The sequence below is a fragment of the Phyllostomus hastatus genome, unplaced genomic scaffold (genome assembly GCF_019186645.2).
Source record: "Phyllostomus hastatus isolate PE091 unplaced genomic scaffold, TTU_PhHast_1.1 phas_contig_210, whole genome shotgun sequence".
Lineage (NCBI taxonomy): Eukaryota > Metazoa > Chordata > Mammalia > Chiroptera > Phyllostomidae > Phyllostomus > Phyllostomus hastatus.
Window position 1 is genome coordinate 5,976,391 of NW_025333737.1, and position 19,034 is coordinate 5,995,424.

The 19,034-nt window shown below is 42.4% G+C and overlaps 1 protein-coding gene across 1 annotated transcript; it reads right to left on the bottom strand.

Annotated features, from left to right (window-relative positions):
• Positions 1-185: 185 nt before the first annotated feature.
• CUNH17orf75 (chromosome unknown C17orf75 homolog) lies at positions 186-10,368 on the bottom strand. The gene is made up of 10 exons (XM_045837273.1): positions 10,188-10,368; positions 9,434-9,514; positions 7,526-7,651; positions 6,511-6,654; positions 6,209-6,266; positions 4,935-5,054; positions 4,003-4,067; positions 3,724-3,860; positions 2,850-2,953; positions 186-2,301 (listed from the first exon to the last, which is right to left on the bottom strand). Exons 1-10 carry the CDS (start codon positions 10,325-10,327, stop codon positions 2,086-2,088), a joined length of 1,191 nt encoding a protein of 396 aa, XP_045693229.1. The 5' UTR covers positions 10,328-10,368; the 3' UTR covers positions 186-2,085.
• Between the last annotated feature and the right edge of the window lie 8,666 nt (positions 10,369-19,034).

Sequence of the window (19,034 nt, forward strand, 5' to 3'; positions counted from 1 at the left end):
GTGGTGGAACCGGCTCCGACACCCTGCCTGAGGCCTCTCACAAGGTGCGGAAAGATGTATTCCAGCAGGTGATCTGATTTTCTTCAACAAATTCCTTAGCACAACAATGACAATTTCCCCATAAACTTGTGAATTAATACAATGTCAGACCTGAGAATTGAGCTCATTAAATAAAAATGACTGTGTTAATGAGAAGCTGTTTTATTATTATTATTATTATTATTATTATTATTACAAATGTAATTACAGATAAACCATTTTGATGCATAACAATTTCCTATGTGTGTGCAGCACACACCTACATGTATTCCACATGGAGCAAACCCTTCTTAAAACTAAAATTAATACATTAGCTTATTAAGATTTGAGTACAGTACAGGTTTCTGGTCACGAGCTCTTTGAACTTCTCGTGGCCAACGGGACATCCGATTCCATGTCACCATTTTCCTTGTCTACACTAGTGATATACAGTTTGTCACAGACTTTTAACATAAGACTGTATTGTACACAACTGTGTATGTAGTGTGCCTACATCACATAATATATATAAAAGTACACATAAAGAACAGATAATTATACCTTGACTATATTAATAAATGACTTGAAGCAGATAATACATTTGCTTCTAAATGCCATTTACAACATGAAATCTTGAATGACGTGTGAATTGGAAAATGAAAAATGTTTTACAGACTCAAAATGTTGATGTCTTAAGTGTTATTTAAAAAATTAATTTCCAAGTGGGCAACCAGTACATTAGAAAAAGTTGTATTCAAGAGAAGTGCCATAAAATTGTTTACTTCCCATGGTCATTCTGAATTTAATGCTACTTGGATTTTTTTTCAGCACTGCCTACAATCCAAGTTATTAAAGTTTAAAACCATATGAAAGCCTTTGTGAAGACCCTGAATTGTATTTCTCATTAAAGGAAAAGAAATGGCTTGGTGAGTCATGCCCCCCGACTTCTGCAGAAGACAAAGCAGGCTGCTGCCAGTCATTATGGAAGTTAAAACTCAGCACTTAATGTGAATTTGAGTTTAGGAGAGGGTTTTTATGACCCCTGTTCCTCCAAGCATCCTGAGGGCAGTGAGAACACAAGACTTCTGATCTTCTAAACAAAAATCATTATCAAATGGATTTATTAAAGGCTGTGCAGCAGACAGCAGTCCCGTGTGTAGCTGTAGTCTTTCATGGGAACTGGAAATGCCTCTAGCTGAGGGCACTTCCAACAGGTTCAGAGCATCACGATGTGAGGCTAGTAAACCAAGTACAAAACCTACTAAGAGCAATGAGTGACTCTGATATAAACGACCTGAATGTGTTCTTTATGTTATTATTCACTTGTAAAATGTATGTACTTTGTTTTTTCTTTTTCAACACTCTTTACAAACTCCACCATTTTCATGTAAAAGAAAATACAGGATCTTAGCTAATACCTGTGAACAAATGAAGAGACAAGAAGTGATGGGGGCCACTTCCCCAGTAGCTTTCCATCAGAGATATTTTTTCTTGAAGCTAGTGCATGTAGTTTTCTCATCTGTAGTTAAGCTCATCTGTTTTCTTACCACTCACGATTTATGTGCATATTGACTTAAAAGCTGGCTTCATCACCCATGCTGTTATCAGTCAGACAGAAGTCTATCAAGCACTCCCAGGATGCGCAGGTCTGTCTTGGAGACGATGGCGTGGTGCTAAGCTGTCCTTGGACTAGGAGTACACTTTGAGAAAGAAGTATTAGGACTTTTCTGAGAGCAAAGATTGCCAAATACTGCAGCAAACTCCTGAGAGAAGCCACTAAATCACCTCTGTAGTTTTTTAAGCAACAGCTCCCTGAAGTCTAGAATTTATGGGACCAGCAATGTACTAAAATTCTGTAACTCTTAACATATATCTACCTGGACTCAAGACATTCCTCAGATTTTCACGTCTAATTAAGCTAAATTTTAAAAGTGCAACATAAAAAATCTAGAATGTATTTCAAATCACCTTAAATAGCAATCCTATGTATGACAAATTACCACCATTGTAATGCCAAACACCAGCACTGGAGTCCACAGCTTCACAATACAGTTATCTCAAACGTGATCAGGAACTCTGGGCAGGAGCTTCTTCCATAAATTCTTCGAGGACGGCCACCACGTTTTTGGCTTCAGGCATCTCTTCGTGCTCCACTTTAACAATCTTCAGAAGGACATCCCCACTCCCACAGTTCTTTAGGAACATGTAACATTTAAACAAAGCATAATGGTTCATTTCCGCCTGTCGGATAAATCTCTTCAAGTTATTTGTGTCTTGTATGGCCTAGAAAAAAATTACCCAATTAGATATGTGCTTAGTGAGATGATAATGAAGCCTGAAATACGTTTCCTATCCGACTCAAAACATATGTTGTTGAAATGTTAGCTTTTTATTTTAAATATTTCTATCATTTTCATCACTAATATGCTGTGCCCTTGGTAAAACAAAATCTCTCATATAAAGTAAAAATACTTTAAAAATCTCCTAAATAAGGTGACAACACTCCTCCCCACTGGAAATTTGAACTCTCAGGCTCTAAACCACTTTTTGGTGTGTACTTTCCAACTGAGATGTGTCACAGATTATGAGGTGGCTACCCCTGAGACAGAAGCAGGCAGTCATCTGAGCTAGCTGGAAATGCAATGATATGTATGCAGAATCCACTGAAAAACATAAATAAAGTAAATGCCTTCTGAGGAGTCTAGTTTTGAGAACGTCCTGTTTAAACAGACAACACAGCTACAAAGCAGATTTGTTACTCTGTCACTGATACTAATTAAAATTCAGACAAAAGTTATAATGTGGTGCTTGGCGCATAGACAATTAATTACCTTTAGTTTAAAGTTCTCCAGTACTTGTCGAAAAAGAAAAGGGTTACCTCCTTCAGCACCATTCAAAAAAGCCTGCATCCAATCCTCACAAAATCGGTTGCTTCCTATAAAATATTTCAGAAATATTAAATAAAAATGAAATCCTATATAGCACAGACATCTTTTCTTTTTCTATTTATTTTAAACTGAGGTATAACTGACACATAACATTATATTATTCCAAGTATACAACATAAGGATTCAGTATTTGTATACAAATATACACTTATAATGAATTATTTAAGACTTCTGTAGCAGTCTAAGAAAGTAGTGCAGTCACCACCTGGCTAACAACACCACAATGGCTGATGCCCCACGTGCTGCTTCCCAACTGCCTTCCCCTCCTTTCCCATCCGGAAAGATTATCGTTCCCAAGTATTTCTTTAAACTCTTACCACATACCCTCTTATCTCTAAGCCCCACATAGTATTACTTTGTATATGTCAAAACTATGTATTTTTCTTTAATGGCTGTTTCACTAGTATGTTTGTGAGCTATATGGAGACATGTAGCTCTAGTCCATACATTTTCAGTAGTATACTGTATTCCACTACAGGATGGAAGCATTTAAGTTGCTTCCAATTCTTTGCTATTCCAAACAAGGCCTTTATGAGCACATTTGTATTTGTCTCCTTATATAAATACACAAGAGTTCTTCTATATACGGAGGAGTGGAATTGCTAGGCATGATGTGATTTTTCATGTTTTTAGAACTGCTACTGTTTGCAGTGAGTCTGGGGTCGGAAGGATAACTTGGTACCATTTGTTCAGAGTATACAAACAGAGACAGACTCACAAGAGCCGCAGAACGGCTGCTCCAGAGGCTGTGACTCACCTGCATTGTAGAGCTGAGGCTGGGAGCTGCTGCAGTCAATGACCACCGACTCACGCTGCTCCTCTGTCATGGCCATGCACAGAGACGTCATGGTGCCTTCATGAATAAGGCCTTGGAGACTGGCCACACTCAGAAACCTGCCACACACATAGTCCTTTTCCACAAATAGTATTGCAGGATGGGAGGGAGAAAGCAAATGCATCCTGCACTAGGGAGTTTTAAACATAAATATCAGGCTTGCTGCATAAAAGTTTCTCCCTTTGCAGAACTATTCTTTACCTGTTAATGTCCCTCTTTGTTTTTTCATCTGATTCTCTAACCTCAACAGGAGTATAACTCAGAGCCTAGGAGAGAAAAATAAAGGCCAATTGATACATGTGTTCTGGGTGTCCCTGCTGAGCATCGAGCAGCTACTTGCGACTAGTCATCCCCTTCCCCCAGACCACGACCTCCTGGGCGGGTGTGGCCCAGGCGCTCCCCAGAGCCTTGTTAGCTGCTGCTCACGGACAGTCTGAACCCCAACTTTCCCGCCTTGTCTCATGGAACCGCCCAGTCTCAGCTGTATCTACCCACCACAAGTTTTAATGAAAACCTGGCTACTCACTCAAGCCTTCCCTGGGATCTGGATATTTTAGCAAATTTTCATTTTTTTACCTGCACATTTTTATATAGTTAAAACACTTCAGATTTTGTTTTCCTCAAATTATTTTAGAAATTACACCTCTCCCAGATCATTTAAAAAAATATTTTATTTTATTTAAAGATTTTATTTTGTTTTTAGAGAGAGGGGGAGGGAAGGAGAAAGAGACGGAAAGAAACATCAATGTGCAAGAGATATATCAATTGGTTGTCTCTTGCACGCCCCCAAATGGGGACCTGGCCTGCAATCCAGGCATGTGCCCTGACTGGGAATCGAACTGGTGACCTTTCTGTTCACAAGCTGGCACTCAGTCCACTAAGCCTCACCAGCCAGGGTTAAAAGTAATTATTTTAAAACATTTTATTCTAGTAGGAAGACTCACTATTTGCAATTCCACCTTAATAGGTAACTTTCTAGATCCGAGTAAATGGAGTATTTGCAAGCATAGTTTGAATGAATCCTCGGTGGGGGGAAAGTAATGTTAAAGAATATGAATAAGTCTTTAACTAAACCAACCTTTGCTCAAGTGATTCTCAATTAAAGAACTGCCTTTTGTCTGGGTAATACTTACAGCATGTAGCAAAAAAGTAAGCTTCTCCTGAAAGAGAAGAACCACCCTCTGGATTGGGCACACAACATCCTCAAACCAGTTGCTCAGGTAGGACTTTATGTGGTTCTCCAGGCCCCTCTCCTAGATCAAGAGAGAATGTCATTGCTTTAACATAAGCCTTCACCTTAGTGGACTTAACATTTTTTTTCCTGATACTTGACAGTGAAAAGAACTGGACAGATACCTCCTTTTTGTACACAAATACCCTCAACTCAAAAAATAAAAAAGGAATTGTGATATAAAACTAAGAAACGCGCTGTATAAAATGAGAGACAGAATAGGGCTCTGTGCTCTTTCCTCACGGGGAGGAGTGCACTACATGCCCACGTACCCGCAGTGTACTGCGTGCTCAGTGGGGACACTCTGGTGACCCTCTCTCCCCAGCACCTGCAGTGGCTGAAACACCTGTGTATTAGCTTATAAAGTGCTGGCTGAATGACTGAAGGAACATGGACAGACCGTTCATTCACACCCAAAATGTGAACAGGGAAGGATACAAGTTAACTCATCAAAACAGTCAAGCCCACTCCAGTTGTTGCCCATGCTGCCACGAGCACCTCTGGCTTCCCAGGCTGTGCCGCTCTCTGGGGCCTTAGTGGAATAGCTCCAGTCTGGGAGAGCAGCTCGCCCTTGACTCAGTTCCCTCGCTCACCCCCGGGCTTTCCTGCAGGGTCTTGTAAGTGCATGATAGGTAAAAGGAGTTATTAATAGGTAGTAAATTTATAAGAGTTATGACTTTAAAAACTACTACAAACTGAATGCACAGTTTTAAAAAAGTATGGATAAATTAATGGATATGGGTATACTAACTCATGAAAGATCAATGAGTAAGAAGTGGAATATTTCTAAAAATCTCTGATGTGGAGTTCAAGGACAGTCATACCATTGCATAGCATGTCTCAGGTGCTGCAGGTTTGGTGGACCATCAGTTCTGACTATAACATAAAGCTTGTGTGCCTAGAAGTCAGGAGCAGAGCACCCCCTTCCTCACTGGGCATGCTACCATATAACACTGAACTTAACTGGGTGAACTTTCCATAGATGCAAAACATCAGAAGCAGTCTGGTGAACTTAGAGCACTTGCAGGTCTATGTTCCCTACTTTCAACTAGCCCTCAAAGTAGCACGCTTTAGAATTTAGGGGTTGCTGTGCCTCCCTGTGTGATCTGACAAGTACAGCAGTTATAGTACGTTAACTGTTGCAGTCACAAAAAACAAATGACTCAATCATCTTACCTCGCAGCTCATGTTGTTTTTCAGCCCTTGGATGTACTTGTCCAATTCAAGCCTGAAAGTATGCTCTTAAGGAATAAAGGATGAGTCAAGACAGTGTTTTATCTCTCAACAGGGAATAGAAAATCTTGCAAATAACACAAACTCTAATTAAAACAAGCCAAGACAAGCTGGTTGTAGGACAGTGTGAAATTCAAGTAAATGCATAGGGGTAGGAAAGCTTCTTGGACTTGGGCAGTGATAACCCTCCACTTGCCTCCCCACAATCTCCTTCCTGATCTCCTCGAAGGGCAACAAAAGGATATAGCTCAAGTCCTTTTTCAGACCCTCCTAAAAAACAGACCACGTACTCAGAAGGGTTATGTTCAGAGTCCACTGCTGCTGTTTCAGGAAGCACTTTTTCTTGTTGGAAAAGGCAGTAGTAACAACCAACCCGGTAACCTGGAATTCTGGAAAAGAAGGAAAAGGGTACAATGTATTGGCCTGATAACTCATGCATCTAATTTTGTGGGCTTCTCTGAACCCCCATCATCTTGATCTGGCAATACTGCTATGTTGCTAACTAGGTCAGAACTTTCCAGACTTCTCCTTGGTTTACTTGTAATAGCAGAGGAAAATGAATGTATACTCTGATGGGCTTCAGTTAAATTTTTCTGAGTTCACTTGTTTTATATGAAAAATTCATGCAAATTTCACTATTGCTCATAGTACATTCATGTCTACATGAATATAAGCATGTTCTCTCCCTCCCCCAAACTTCACGAATCACTGAAGCTCCAGGCAGGTGTGACACATTTATCCTGTGGCCTCATCTTTGACCTGCGGCCTTGTACTCGTGGCGGGACTTGATGCCAACACCATAGTCTGAAGTAAACTACAATCAAGGGGCGTAACAGGAAGATGGCTGAATTCAGCAGAGGACGCCCGTCGGATGTGACCAGCCTTGTGACATGAACAACTCTGAGTTTCTTTCCTCATCTGAAAATTCGAGCGTATCTACTCTGTCACCCCTTTGGAGGGGAAATGGCATCAAACTTTGTGAAAGCACTTTACAAGCTATACAGTATGAGACTTTAGTTTTGGTAAATAATTCTTTTCTTTGAAGTACAGGACTAAATAAGCATACTTAGGAGGCAAAGTCTCTGACATTCAATTAATTCCATTCCACATATGTTGAGGTGTAAGGCCCAGTGCTTGGGGTGGCAGAGAACAAAGATGAATTTTGTAGGTCTAGTGGGAGCTGATCTTTTGGAGTTTCTCATCACTTCTCATATTTAGCTCGGAAATAAAAACTCAGGGCACAGCACATTTTACACTTACCTCAGCTCCACAGATGCAACATTACCCAGTCCTTCAAACACTGCTCCTTTCGAAAGACGCTTAGCAATGAAACTGCGCAACTCTGGCTCCACTTCCAATGGTAGATTAGTATCAGCCAAGGAGAGGCTTGAAAAATGAAAGGCACACAGTCCTTACCAGTGGACTCCTGCACTCACAGCCCGTAAGTCAGACAGGTTATTACTGAAAGCCAGAGTCCCTTTAAGGACTTGAAAAAAACCTTCTATCTAACTCCTGTTGGTGAGGCTTCTAGGAATGTATGTCACCAAGTGTGAGTTATCTCATCAAACAGTTTAAAATTATACTACCTTTCCAGCTCATTCCATCTACTATTATGACTCCGTAGGGACCCCCAATCCACTGGCCTTACCATTTTTTCCATCATCTCTCAAGTTTCCCATCTCAGTTCTCTCCTCTTTACCCAGCTTACATTCCATGGTCAGTCATTATAATCAGATCCCTGCACACATTCATTCTCTCTTTTCCTCTTTCTCTCTCTCTCTAGGGGAAGGGAGAAAGAGAGGGAAACATTGATGAGACAGAGAAACACTGATTGGCTGCCTTCTGTAAGTACCCAGACCAGGGATTGAACCTACAACCTAGGCATGTGTCCTGACTAGGAATTGAACCCACTACCTTTCAGCTTGTGGGAAGATGCCCAACCAACTGAGCCATACCAGCCAGGGCCCCACACACATTCTCATTCAACTCTTTGTTATTTTCACCTCACCGTACTTGCTTAGCAAAATTTCAGCCCTGGTGAGTCCAGCTCTCTACCTACTCTGCACATGCATCTATGCAGTGAATCTGGTTGGACAAAAACATTCAGTGTCTAGTCTCATCTTAAATTCATGATCACTAGGCTCAAGTGGGCCCAGTTATAATTACGTTTCCTGGTTCACTCATTCTTTTACTCTCCTAGGTCACTATTTTATGCCTTCTCTTTTTTCCTCTATCCTCCATCTACCTCTTACCCATGAATAAACCACTCTAGCTTAGCAACTGTTTATGAACTAGAAGTAAAAATTTTAGTTTGGTTTAGATTAAAATATAAAGTCTATAATTTGAATATGCAGGAAGAAAAGGTCTTCTATCATCAAACTTCACAACAGAGAATATGAACCCAATACTTCTCAAGGCCTTTTGTTTTATGTTGTGGATAATTTCAAACATATACAAACAGAAAGAATAGTATAATGAGTTTGCATATACTCATCACCCAGTTTTAACGATTGTTGGTTTATGGCCAATCTTGTTTCATCTGTACCCCATGTTGGTCTGTACCTTCCAGGTTTATTTTGAAGCAGGTCCCTAGCATCATATAATTTCAGCCTTATATTTATCACTAAGTATCTCTACTTTGCATTAAGTGTTAAGGTTCATTCATTCATTCCCTTAATAAACATGTATTAAATGTCTACCCTGTGCCAGCCCTGGCTGGTGTGGCTCAGTGGATTGAGTACCAGCCTGCAAACCAAAGGATCAACCATTGGATTCCCAGTCAGGGCACATGCCTGGGTTACAGGCCAGGTCCCCAGTGGAGGGCGGGTGAAAGGCAACCACACATTGATGTTTCCCTACTTCTCCTTCTCCTTCCCTTCCCCTTGCTCTAAAACTAAAATCTTAAAACAACAACAACAACAACTTAGAATAATTGTCTCTAGCTAATCACCCTGGGCACTATCCGTATTTGGATCTGTCCTGGCCTTGAATGGATGAGCTAATGAAGACAACAAGATGAGGTTCCTAGGAAATAGGTGGGCTTGATGGCTTGACTCCAGTAAAGCTGAGTGGAGAGTGGATACCCATTGACATCTACAAGCCAAAGCACCAAAACTTTAGTTTTGCCCCAGCCCAGGCGTGAGCTGTTTATGCTCAAGCTGTTTTTACCTGAAATCATCACCAGAGGGAGTTTCTGCATTTGTGCCCCTTGGGCTTCCACCATCACTGTCTCCTCGCTGCTGTGCCAATCTACACCACAAAAGCAGTATCAGTTATGGGTTCCAACTCTGACGGAATACAGGGGGCGCCCAGCCATCAGAGTAGGGACTAAAAATTAAAATGCTGTGCAAGGGAGAAGTGCCTATCTTCATGACAGAGAAAACCCATATAACAGTGCTGATAAAGAGCCCCTTCTCTCTCTAGCCACATAAGGGATGGAGGAATGGAAATTAAATATCCAGGCGAGTCAAGGACGGTTCCTCTAAAAATCGAAGGCCAAGAGGGCCCCAGGAAAGTCAGCCGGGAGGGGAGAAAAGAGGAGGCAAGAACAGCGGATAACCAGAGGGTGGGGCCGAGGGGTGAGGAAGGGTGGGGGAAAGGGAAGGAAGTGGGGAGATCAGGACAGGAAGGACTGGGGGGCGGAAACTGGCTTTACTGAACACGCAAGGCACTGGGTTAAACAAAGGACGCGGATAATAAGAAGGGGATGAGGAAATGACAGAGCTGGTTGGAGTGCAGAGGCTCGCGAGCACTAGGCCTAGGTCCCGGATGGGGGCCCGAAAGAAGGGCGCGAGGCGAGCAGGCGAGCCGGGCCAAAGCCCGCGGCTGGGAAAGAAGATGGCGTCCCAGCGGCTCCAGGGGTCCGGGCCGCCCGTGCGTGGCGGGGCCGGGGCGGGGCCACAGGGGCCGCCGGACGCTGCACCTGCTTCCGCGGTAGCTGTAGAGACAGTAGTGGCTGCTGGGCGGCGGCTCGACTCTCCGCTCCTCTGCGGAGCCACCCTCCTCGCTGCTCTCTAGCTCCTTTTCTTCCCCATCCAGCGATTCCTGCAAGGAGGGGAGCATCGCGGCGGCCTCCGGGAGGCCCTGTGTCCCCTGCAAACCGCTCCCCCGCTGCCGTACAGTACTCCTGGCCGGGCTCGTCCGGCCCCTGACCCTCGTGCACCTGCGTTCCGCTGGTTTCGGAGGCGAGGGAGCTGACCTGGAAAGGCTTTTCTTCCTGCGGGGGCTAGCGGGCATACTAAATTACCTTTTCACAACAATGTCTAGCAGTTCTGGTTTAACTCCCTTTTCTCCTTTCACTACGTCTAATAGACTTTCAGCTAGGCACATGAAAAAGGTAAAGTTGCTCTCCTACCTCCTTTCAGGTGTGCAAACACAGTCACATACACCATTTTGATCAAAGATTTCAAAAGTAAAAATGACGCCCCTCCCTTTAAGAAAACAAGTAAAAACGGGAGAATTTTTTAAATGCTTGAAGAACGCGTTTCTAAACATAACGAAATACTTAGAAGCCATACAGGAAAAGGTTAATAAATCTGACTACGTAAAAACTAGACATTTTTGTGGGGTCCAAATCAAAAACTTAATTAACAAACTAGGGGAAATATTTGCAACCTTTATGAAGGATGAAGGGCTGTCTTTTAACAACAAAAGTAAACAATGGGTAGCTCACAGAAGAAATAAAAAAGTACATAAATAAACCACTCAACTTTAAATAAAATTATGCTATATTGTACTACTTTTCACCTAGCAAATTAGCAGAAATTTAAAAATTTGATAATACTCTGTTGGGATGTATAAGGAAGTGATCACTCTCAAAACAATTGATAGTAGTAAAATTAATGCACACGCTTTGGAAAGATTTGAAAATAACTATCAATACTTTAAAAATATGGTGATATATTTATTGATCCCAGAGAGAAACAGGAAAGGGGAGAGAGAAAAACATCCATTGGTTGCCTCCTGCACACTCCCTCTGCCACACACACACACACACACACACACACACACGACTCAATCAGGACCAAACCTGCAACCTAGGTATGTACCCTGACTTGAAATTGAACCTGCTACTTTGGTGCACGGAATGACACTCCAACCAACGGAGCCACAGTGGCCAAACTACCAATATTTTAAATTCACATGCATTTTGACTATCAATGCAACACCAGGACATCATCAAATAGTTACACTCACATAAGTGTGAAAATATGAGTCCACATATTCTTTGCAGCACAGTTTGTAATGATGAAAAACAAGACACACTCTGAATGTTGGTCGATAGGGGAGTGATTAAATGAGCTATGATACATGTGGTTGTGGGCAGAATGATGACCCCTGAAAAATGTTCACATTCTAATTTCTGAAACCTGAGAATGAGTTAGTTCACATAGCAAAAGAAATTTTTGCAGGCATGATTTAATTAAAGATCTTGAAATGGGAAGATTATCTTGGATTATCCCAGTGTGCCCAATGTAACCACAAGAATCTTTACAAAAAGGAGTTAGGAAATCAGAGAGGAAAAAACAATTTTGATACCAACACAGAGACTGGCACGATTTTGCACCACGAGGCAAGGAATTCATGCATCCTCCAGAAGCCAGAAGAGGCAAAAAAAGGCTCTCTGATCCTTCAGAAGAAATGCAGCCCTGCCTACCCATTTTAAACTTCTGACCCCCATAACTATAATATAATACCTTTGTGTTGTTTGAGGACACTAAGTTTGTGGTGATTTGTTACAGCAGCAATAGGAAACTAATACACATGTATATCGAAAGACTATATTGCTATTAAAAAGAATGAATTGCCTGGCTGGCGTAGCTCAGTGGATTGAGCGCAGGCTGCGAACCAAAGTGTCGCAGGTTTGATTCCCAGTCAGGGTACTTGTCTGGGTTGCAGGCCATGACCCCCAGCAACCACACATTGATGTTTCTCTCTCTCTCTTTCTCCCTCCCTTCTCTCTCTAAAAATAAATAAATAAAATCTTTAAAAAATGAATTAGAATATGTACACATATAGAAAAACAATTCAGTGTTTAAGTTTTTGTCCTAAAGGAGCTGGCAACACAAATGAAGAGCCAAGACATGCACACGGGGAAGGGAAGAATGTAATTATTTCCAAGGAAGTAATGTGGACAGTTAGGGTGATCTTAGGAATGTTATTACTAGCCTCTCGATCTTGACTGTCTGTGAACATAATCTGGGGACATTAGGCTTTGCAAATTGGTCTATTAACTACCAACAGTAATAATAATATCAATATAGCACTTATAGTTTAACAGTTGCTACTTATTTAGCTGTAACTATGGTCAGGATAGTTACCTATTTTATTTCACTTATCCCTGAACCAACTCTGTAACATAGGGGTTTATCCTCATTTTATAGATGAGCAAACCAAGGTTCAGTCAATATAAGTGATCAAACTATATGTATCTGACTCCCAAATTCACACTCTCAACTGTTACTTTATGTTGTACTCACCTGCTTGGGCCTTAGAAATTGCCCTGAGAATAAGGCTCTAATAGTGTGGCATACAGGGGCCTTCTTCACCTAGTGCCTATCTGCCCCTCTGACTTTATTTCCCATCATCATCACCCTTGTTCACTCTGGCCTGGTCACATTCCTTGGTGTTTCTCAAAAACTCCAATATGTTTTTCCAGTTGAACAGCTGTTACTTTGCTCTTCTCTCCACCTGGAATGTCCCCAGGTATTTCCATGTCTTCTTCCTTCACATTAGTCAGCTCTCTGCACAAATGTCACCTCCTCAGAGAGACTTTCTCTGACTGTCCTATGCAAAACATATCCCCCATACATCTATCCCATCAGTCTATATCCTATCTTCATCACACTTATCATACCTGACATTATGTATTTGTTTATTGTTTGTCTGCCCCCTCCCCCAGAATGTCAGCTTGTTCACTGTTATATCCTGTATCGTGGCTTATGGCCTACAGTGCTCAGGAACTGTTTGCTGAATCAAAGACTTTGCAACTCCTCGCCATCATTTTCTTGTACATTTCACCTTACACCATGTTAAGGATATTAAAGTACACATACCTTCCACAAACTTTACATAGAAAAATAATGGCTAACATTTATTGAGTATATGCTGTGTGTGAGGACTCTTGAATGCTTTGCAAATGCTCATTTAATTCTCACAGTCCCGGGAGGTAGGTGTTATTATTCTTTTTAATTTTTTTTAAAGATTTTATTTATTTATTTTTAGAGAGGGGAGGGAGGGAGAGAGATAGAGAGATAGAGAGAGAGAGAGAGAGAGAGAGAGAGAGAAACATCAATGTGTGGTTGCTGGGGGTTATGGCCTGCAACCCAGGAATGTACCCTGGCTGGGAATCGAACCTGGGACACTTTGGTTTCCAGCCCGCGCTCAATCCACTGAGCTACACCAGCCAGGGCTATTCTTTTTAATTTTTAAAAACATGCATATTGATTTTTAGAGAGAAAGGAAAAAAGAGAAGGAGAGAAACATCAGTGTGAAAGAGAAACATCTATTGGTTGCCTCCCGTACTGAATCCACAACCTAGGTATGTACCCTGACTGGCAACCCCCAACCTATTGATGTACAGGACAATGCTCCAACCAATTAAGCCACATCAGCTAGGGTGGTAGATGTTATTATTATCCCACTTTATAGATGAGTAAGCTGAGGCCAGTTACTTTTGTCTGTGGTAAAATAGCTAGTAAATGGCAAAAGGGCATTCAAACTGAAATGCTTGGCTCTTTAACTCTTAATACCACAAAATTGAGTTGAAGGTGGCTTGTTGACCTAAAACTGTGACCATTTAATTGAACAGTTATTAATTTCAGCATTGTTTTGTTTTCACTTATTTAGAGATTTAACTTCTTACAACAATATTTTGATTTTGAACTTCTTTTGTTAACTGTGTTCCTGTTTTATTCTTTTTGATGTTATTGTAAATGGAAATGTCTTCTCATTTTCATTTTCAGATTGTTTGCTGCTAGGGTATAGAAGTATTTTTTTTTTATTTTGATCATGTATTGTGAAACTTATTGAACTCTTATTAGCTCTATATATTTTTAATGGATACCTTAGGATTTTCTAAACTCTGGCTGCCATAACAAGGTACCACAGACTGAATGCTTTTAAGCACCAAAATGTTTTGTCTCACATCTCCAGAGGCTAGAAGTCCAAAATCCAGGTGTCAGCAGGGTTTGTTCCTTCAGAAGTGATCCTCCCAGGTTTCTTTACATTATCTTCCTTTCATGCATTATCTCTGTGTTCGAATTTCCTCTTTTTATAAAGACATCAGTCACACTGGACCGGGATCCACCTTAATGACCTCACCTTAGCTGGAGTCCCTATGTAAAGGTTCTATCTCCAAACAAGGTCATATTCTGAGGTACCAGGGGTTAGTACTTCAACTTAATTTTTCTTTGTGTGTGGGAGGGAGATGCAATGACCCAGTTCTACCCATAATAAGACCAAGCCATCTGTGAATAGAGATAGTTATACTTCTTCCTTTCCAATCTGAATTCCTTTTCTTTTTCTTGCCTGATCACCCTGGCTGGGCCACCAGTAAAGTGTTAAATAGAAGAGGCTAGAGCGGATATCCTTATATTGTCCCATCACCTTTTTCATTTTTGTTTTTGGTAGAGCACTGGGAACTATCTAAAATCATCTTTTTAAAAATGTTTAAAGGATTTTATTATTTTTAGAGAGAGGGGAATTGGAGAAGAAAGAGAGGGAGAGGAACATCAGTGTGTGAGAGAAACGTCCATGTGATGAGGGACGCAAATGTTGGAAAAATTTTAGTTTCAATAGCTAATAAGCTTAGTAATCAATGTGAGTAAACAGCTGTTCTTTTGAAGCAGGAGACAGCATAGGAAGAACTCTGAGACTGCAATACTGTCACTGGCCAGCATTTAGCACCCTGGTTGCCAGGGAACGCCTTTTACCAAGTAGGTAGAATAAAGAGAAACCGAGGCAGGGAGGAGACAAGTCTCACATGCTAACTCAGCAGTCCTAAGCCTATTCTGATAATATTGCTAGGTGTTCCAATATCACAAGAAACACTATATTAACAAGAAAGAAAGCCTTGAAACTCTGTTTTCATCCCAAGGCCTGAATGTGGGAGAGGGTCTCGGGACCCAAAGAAACAGCCCATAAATAACTTTGGAAAGTGCCTCAATTTTAATTAACTGTCAGGTATTTGTTTTACAACAGGATGACCAAATGAAGTCTAGAGGAAGATAAGAATTCGGACTGACAGACCCCCATTCATCCCTAAATTTGGGTAGTTACATTTCCCCAGGAAAGCTGGCACCACATTTACCTGTTAATCAATATGTAACTCCCCCCTCCCCCCACCGCCTATCCCACCAACTATATAAGCCTGGAGAACAAAGGACTCGCTCTCTCTCTCTGGGGGATGCTTGGCCCTCCGGCCACAGGGCCTCTGGACACCCGGCCTCAGGCTGCCCAGGGACTTGCCACCCTGGTCTCCAGCCTCACTTGCTTTTCTCACCCTGCTTTGCTCTGAAACTTTGCCTTTCACCCCCTACTCTGCCCAGTACTGTTCTCTTCCATGAAAGCGAGCCACTAATAAACTGATTACATACTACTGGATTTGCTGATATGTAATTCTTTACATGCGTCAGCAAGAAGAACCAAGTCTCTCCTGTCAACAGTTTCAGGAACTGAAGGTATGACCCACCCTGACTCCAGGAGACTATACGCAATTCCACCTTTGTGCCTCTGGAGGACTGCAAGCAATCAAGATGGTATCTGAGCCATTGGACTCCAGAGTGAGATGTCCACCGCCCAGGGCACAGATGAAAGAATGCTGCAGCTTTGTATACAATTAACCTTTCCCTGAATTCCAATCCCCTTACCTACACGTTGTTCTCCTTGTAAAAACGGCCATTTTAAAATGGACTTGAAGATGGTCTGTTAGGGTACAAACCCATTGTCTTTTCAGATCGCAAGCCATCTGAGTAAAGCGCCCGTAAAGATTCAGTCCCTGACTCTGCTATTGGGTCAGACAGGCAGCACAAACACCAGCTTTTCTGGGTTCACATAGTCAGCCTTTCACAGGCACCTCAACAAAGGGGACTGGCCTACAACATGTGTCCTGTCCAGGAATTAAACCAGTGACCTTTCACTTTGCAGGATGAGGCTCAACCAACTGAACCAAGTTGGTGAGGGCTATCTAAAGTTATCTTGCTTACAGAAGGGCTGGAAAGAAGTATTTAAAGTCATGAAAGGCAAGGATCTATATCCAAGAGTACTCTATCTAGCAAAGCAATCATTTAGAATGGAAGGACAGATAAAGTGGTTCCCAGATAAGGTCAAGTTGAAGGAGTTCATCATCACCAAGCCCTTATTATATGAAATTGAGGCAGGAGATAGTCAGGAAGGAAGCTCCAGAGGCCCCGCAGGGCTGAGGCAGAAAACATCTATACATGACAAAGACCCCCTAAAACGGGTTGTTCCTGTTTTCTGGGATAACTCTGAATCATAGAATGTGCCTGCGCACTCCCCCTGATTCATTATAATATCATTATAATGAAATAACATTGTGGGACTCCCTTCTCCAGTAGCCAATCAAGAAAGTCATGGGAAACCACACATGCTCAGTAGCTTTGAAATCCAACTCCTTGTACCTGCGCAGGAAAAGCCCACCAAAGACTAGTGAAGGTGCTTCTGCCCCTATAAGAATAGAATCCCCCAGCCCACGTGTCCTTTTTCTTCTCTGCTCAGAGTTGGCTCACTCCCGTGTCCTGTGGCGTGTACTATCACTTAATAAACCTCCCCTCTTTCTTTATGCTATAAACTTTGTGTGTTCGGTTCAATTCTTTGTCCTCGATCACTAAGAACCTGGTTACCTGTGCACACCTGTGACAAAATGTTAAAGGGACTTATTTAAGAAAAGTAAGATCAAAAATATGAACTGCAAAATGACAACAAACTCACAACTATCAACAACCGAACCTAAATAAACAAAAACAAAAATGAAAATGAACTAAGCAAACAAGAACAGGAACAGATTCACAGAAATAGAGATCATATGGAGGGTTATCAGTGGGGAGGGGGAGAAGGAGAATGGGAAAAGTACAGAGAATAAGAAGTATAAATGGTAGGTACAAAATAGACAGGGAAAGTTAAGAATCATATGGGAAATGGAGAAGCCAAAGAACTTATATTTATGACCCATACATATGCACGTGAACTAAGGTGGTGTAACAGGGTGCAGCCAAGAGGGGGGGTTCCCAAATAGGGATTTGGAATGGGGTCCAGAACTCAAGGTGTTCAGGAAATATTAGGATGTCCTCATCCCCCCACCCCCATAGGTGTGGGTTGGGGAAGGGACAAATGGAGCAGGGCCTTTGAGAGCTGTTTTGCATAGCAACAGCTTTGCACCTAACCTCTGGTGTGGTCATTTAACACATTATAACCTTTAACTGGTTGCTTAGATATGTTAAATAGCTGTAGTCCTGCTTTGAGACAGGGGAATGGAAGTAACTTCCCCACCAAGACATAACTGGGGGGCAGGTCCCCCAAGTTACAGCACCTACATGGGAGCTTGGAGAAGACTGGCTCCAGCACATGGGGCCATGCCTGCCCAGACTCACGATGGCAGCCCAGGAAAGCTGGAAGGATAGGAGAGGGCTAGCAAGTGTAGCCGATTGTAGCAGGAGTCGGAAATGGGGCTGCAGAAGAAGATTGATGCGGGAATTTAAACCGAGACACGGCAGCCATTGGAGGGGAGAACCACGCCGTTTTGGCAGAGTGGAGACTCCTACAGCCATTGTGCAGAGAGGACCACTCGGCTGTGGCAATAGAACGGCAGTGGCAGTGCAGAGAGAGGACCATGAGGCTGAGGCAGCAGAGGGAGAACCACTTGGTCTTTAGCAGAGTGGGGACTCTCGCAGTCCTGCCAGAGAGAATCACCATGCAGCTTTAGCAGAGCACCGCCACTCGGCTTTAGCGAGTGGCAACCACCCTCCTTGCAGCCGTTGAGGAGGGAGAACCACGGGGCTTTGGCAGAGTGAGGACCCCCATAGCTTTAGAAGGGGGAACCACCACCTGGCTTTAGCAGAGATCCCGGCAACACAGCTGATGGTGCCGGGAACCAAGGGAGGCGCACCAGCCGAGACAGATTACCGGGTAGAACCAGGGTCTGTCTGAGCCTTGGACTTCTATTTCTTTTCCTGAGATACAGTACCCCAGACGGGGCAAAGGGGGAAGGAAGGTCTGTGTGTGTTTGTCGGTGTTTTAAGGGACTTTGTGATTTTGATGAAGACATTAGGTCACTACTTTAAGTTTGTATAGCATTAAATAAACATTTCCTTTCCTTTTCACAAATCTCTGGCATTGAGAGACATCTTTCCTCTGGCGGTGGACATAACAAGTCTGGGGGGGTTCCTTTCGGTAATAATATATCGTTCTAGCCCCCCCCCCCTTGTTCTTCTGTAACAGTGGGGGAATGCTGGCAGGAAGGGGGTACAGGGTGAAAGGGAATAAAGGGGAGAAAAAATGGGACAACTGTAATAGCATAATCAATAAAACATATTAAAATAAAAATAAATAAATAAAATTATCTTGCTTGCTAGTTTACTTTAGGAAGAATAAATAAATGACTTCCTGCTAGCACTATCCTACTTCAGATCAGTTTCTTCTCTCACCCAGATTACTGTCACCGGCCTCTATGACCGGCCTCTCTGGCAGCCTCCACCAGTCCACTGTTTTCAGTGTGGCCAAAGTGGTTCCTCTAAAACGAATCTCATTCAGC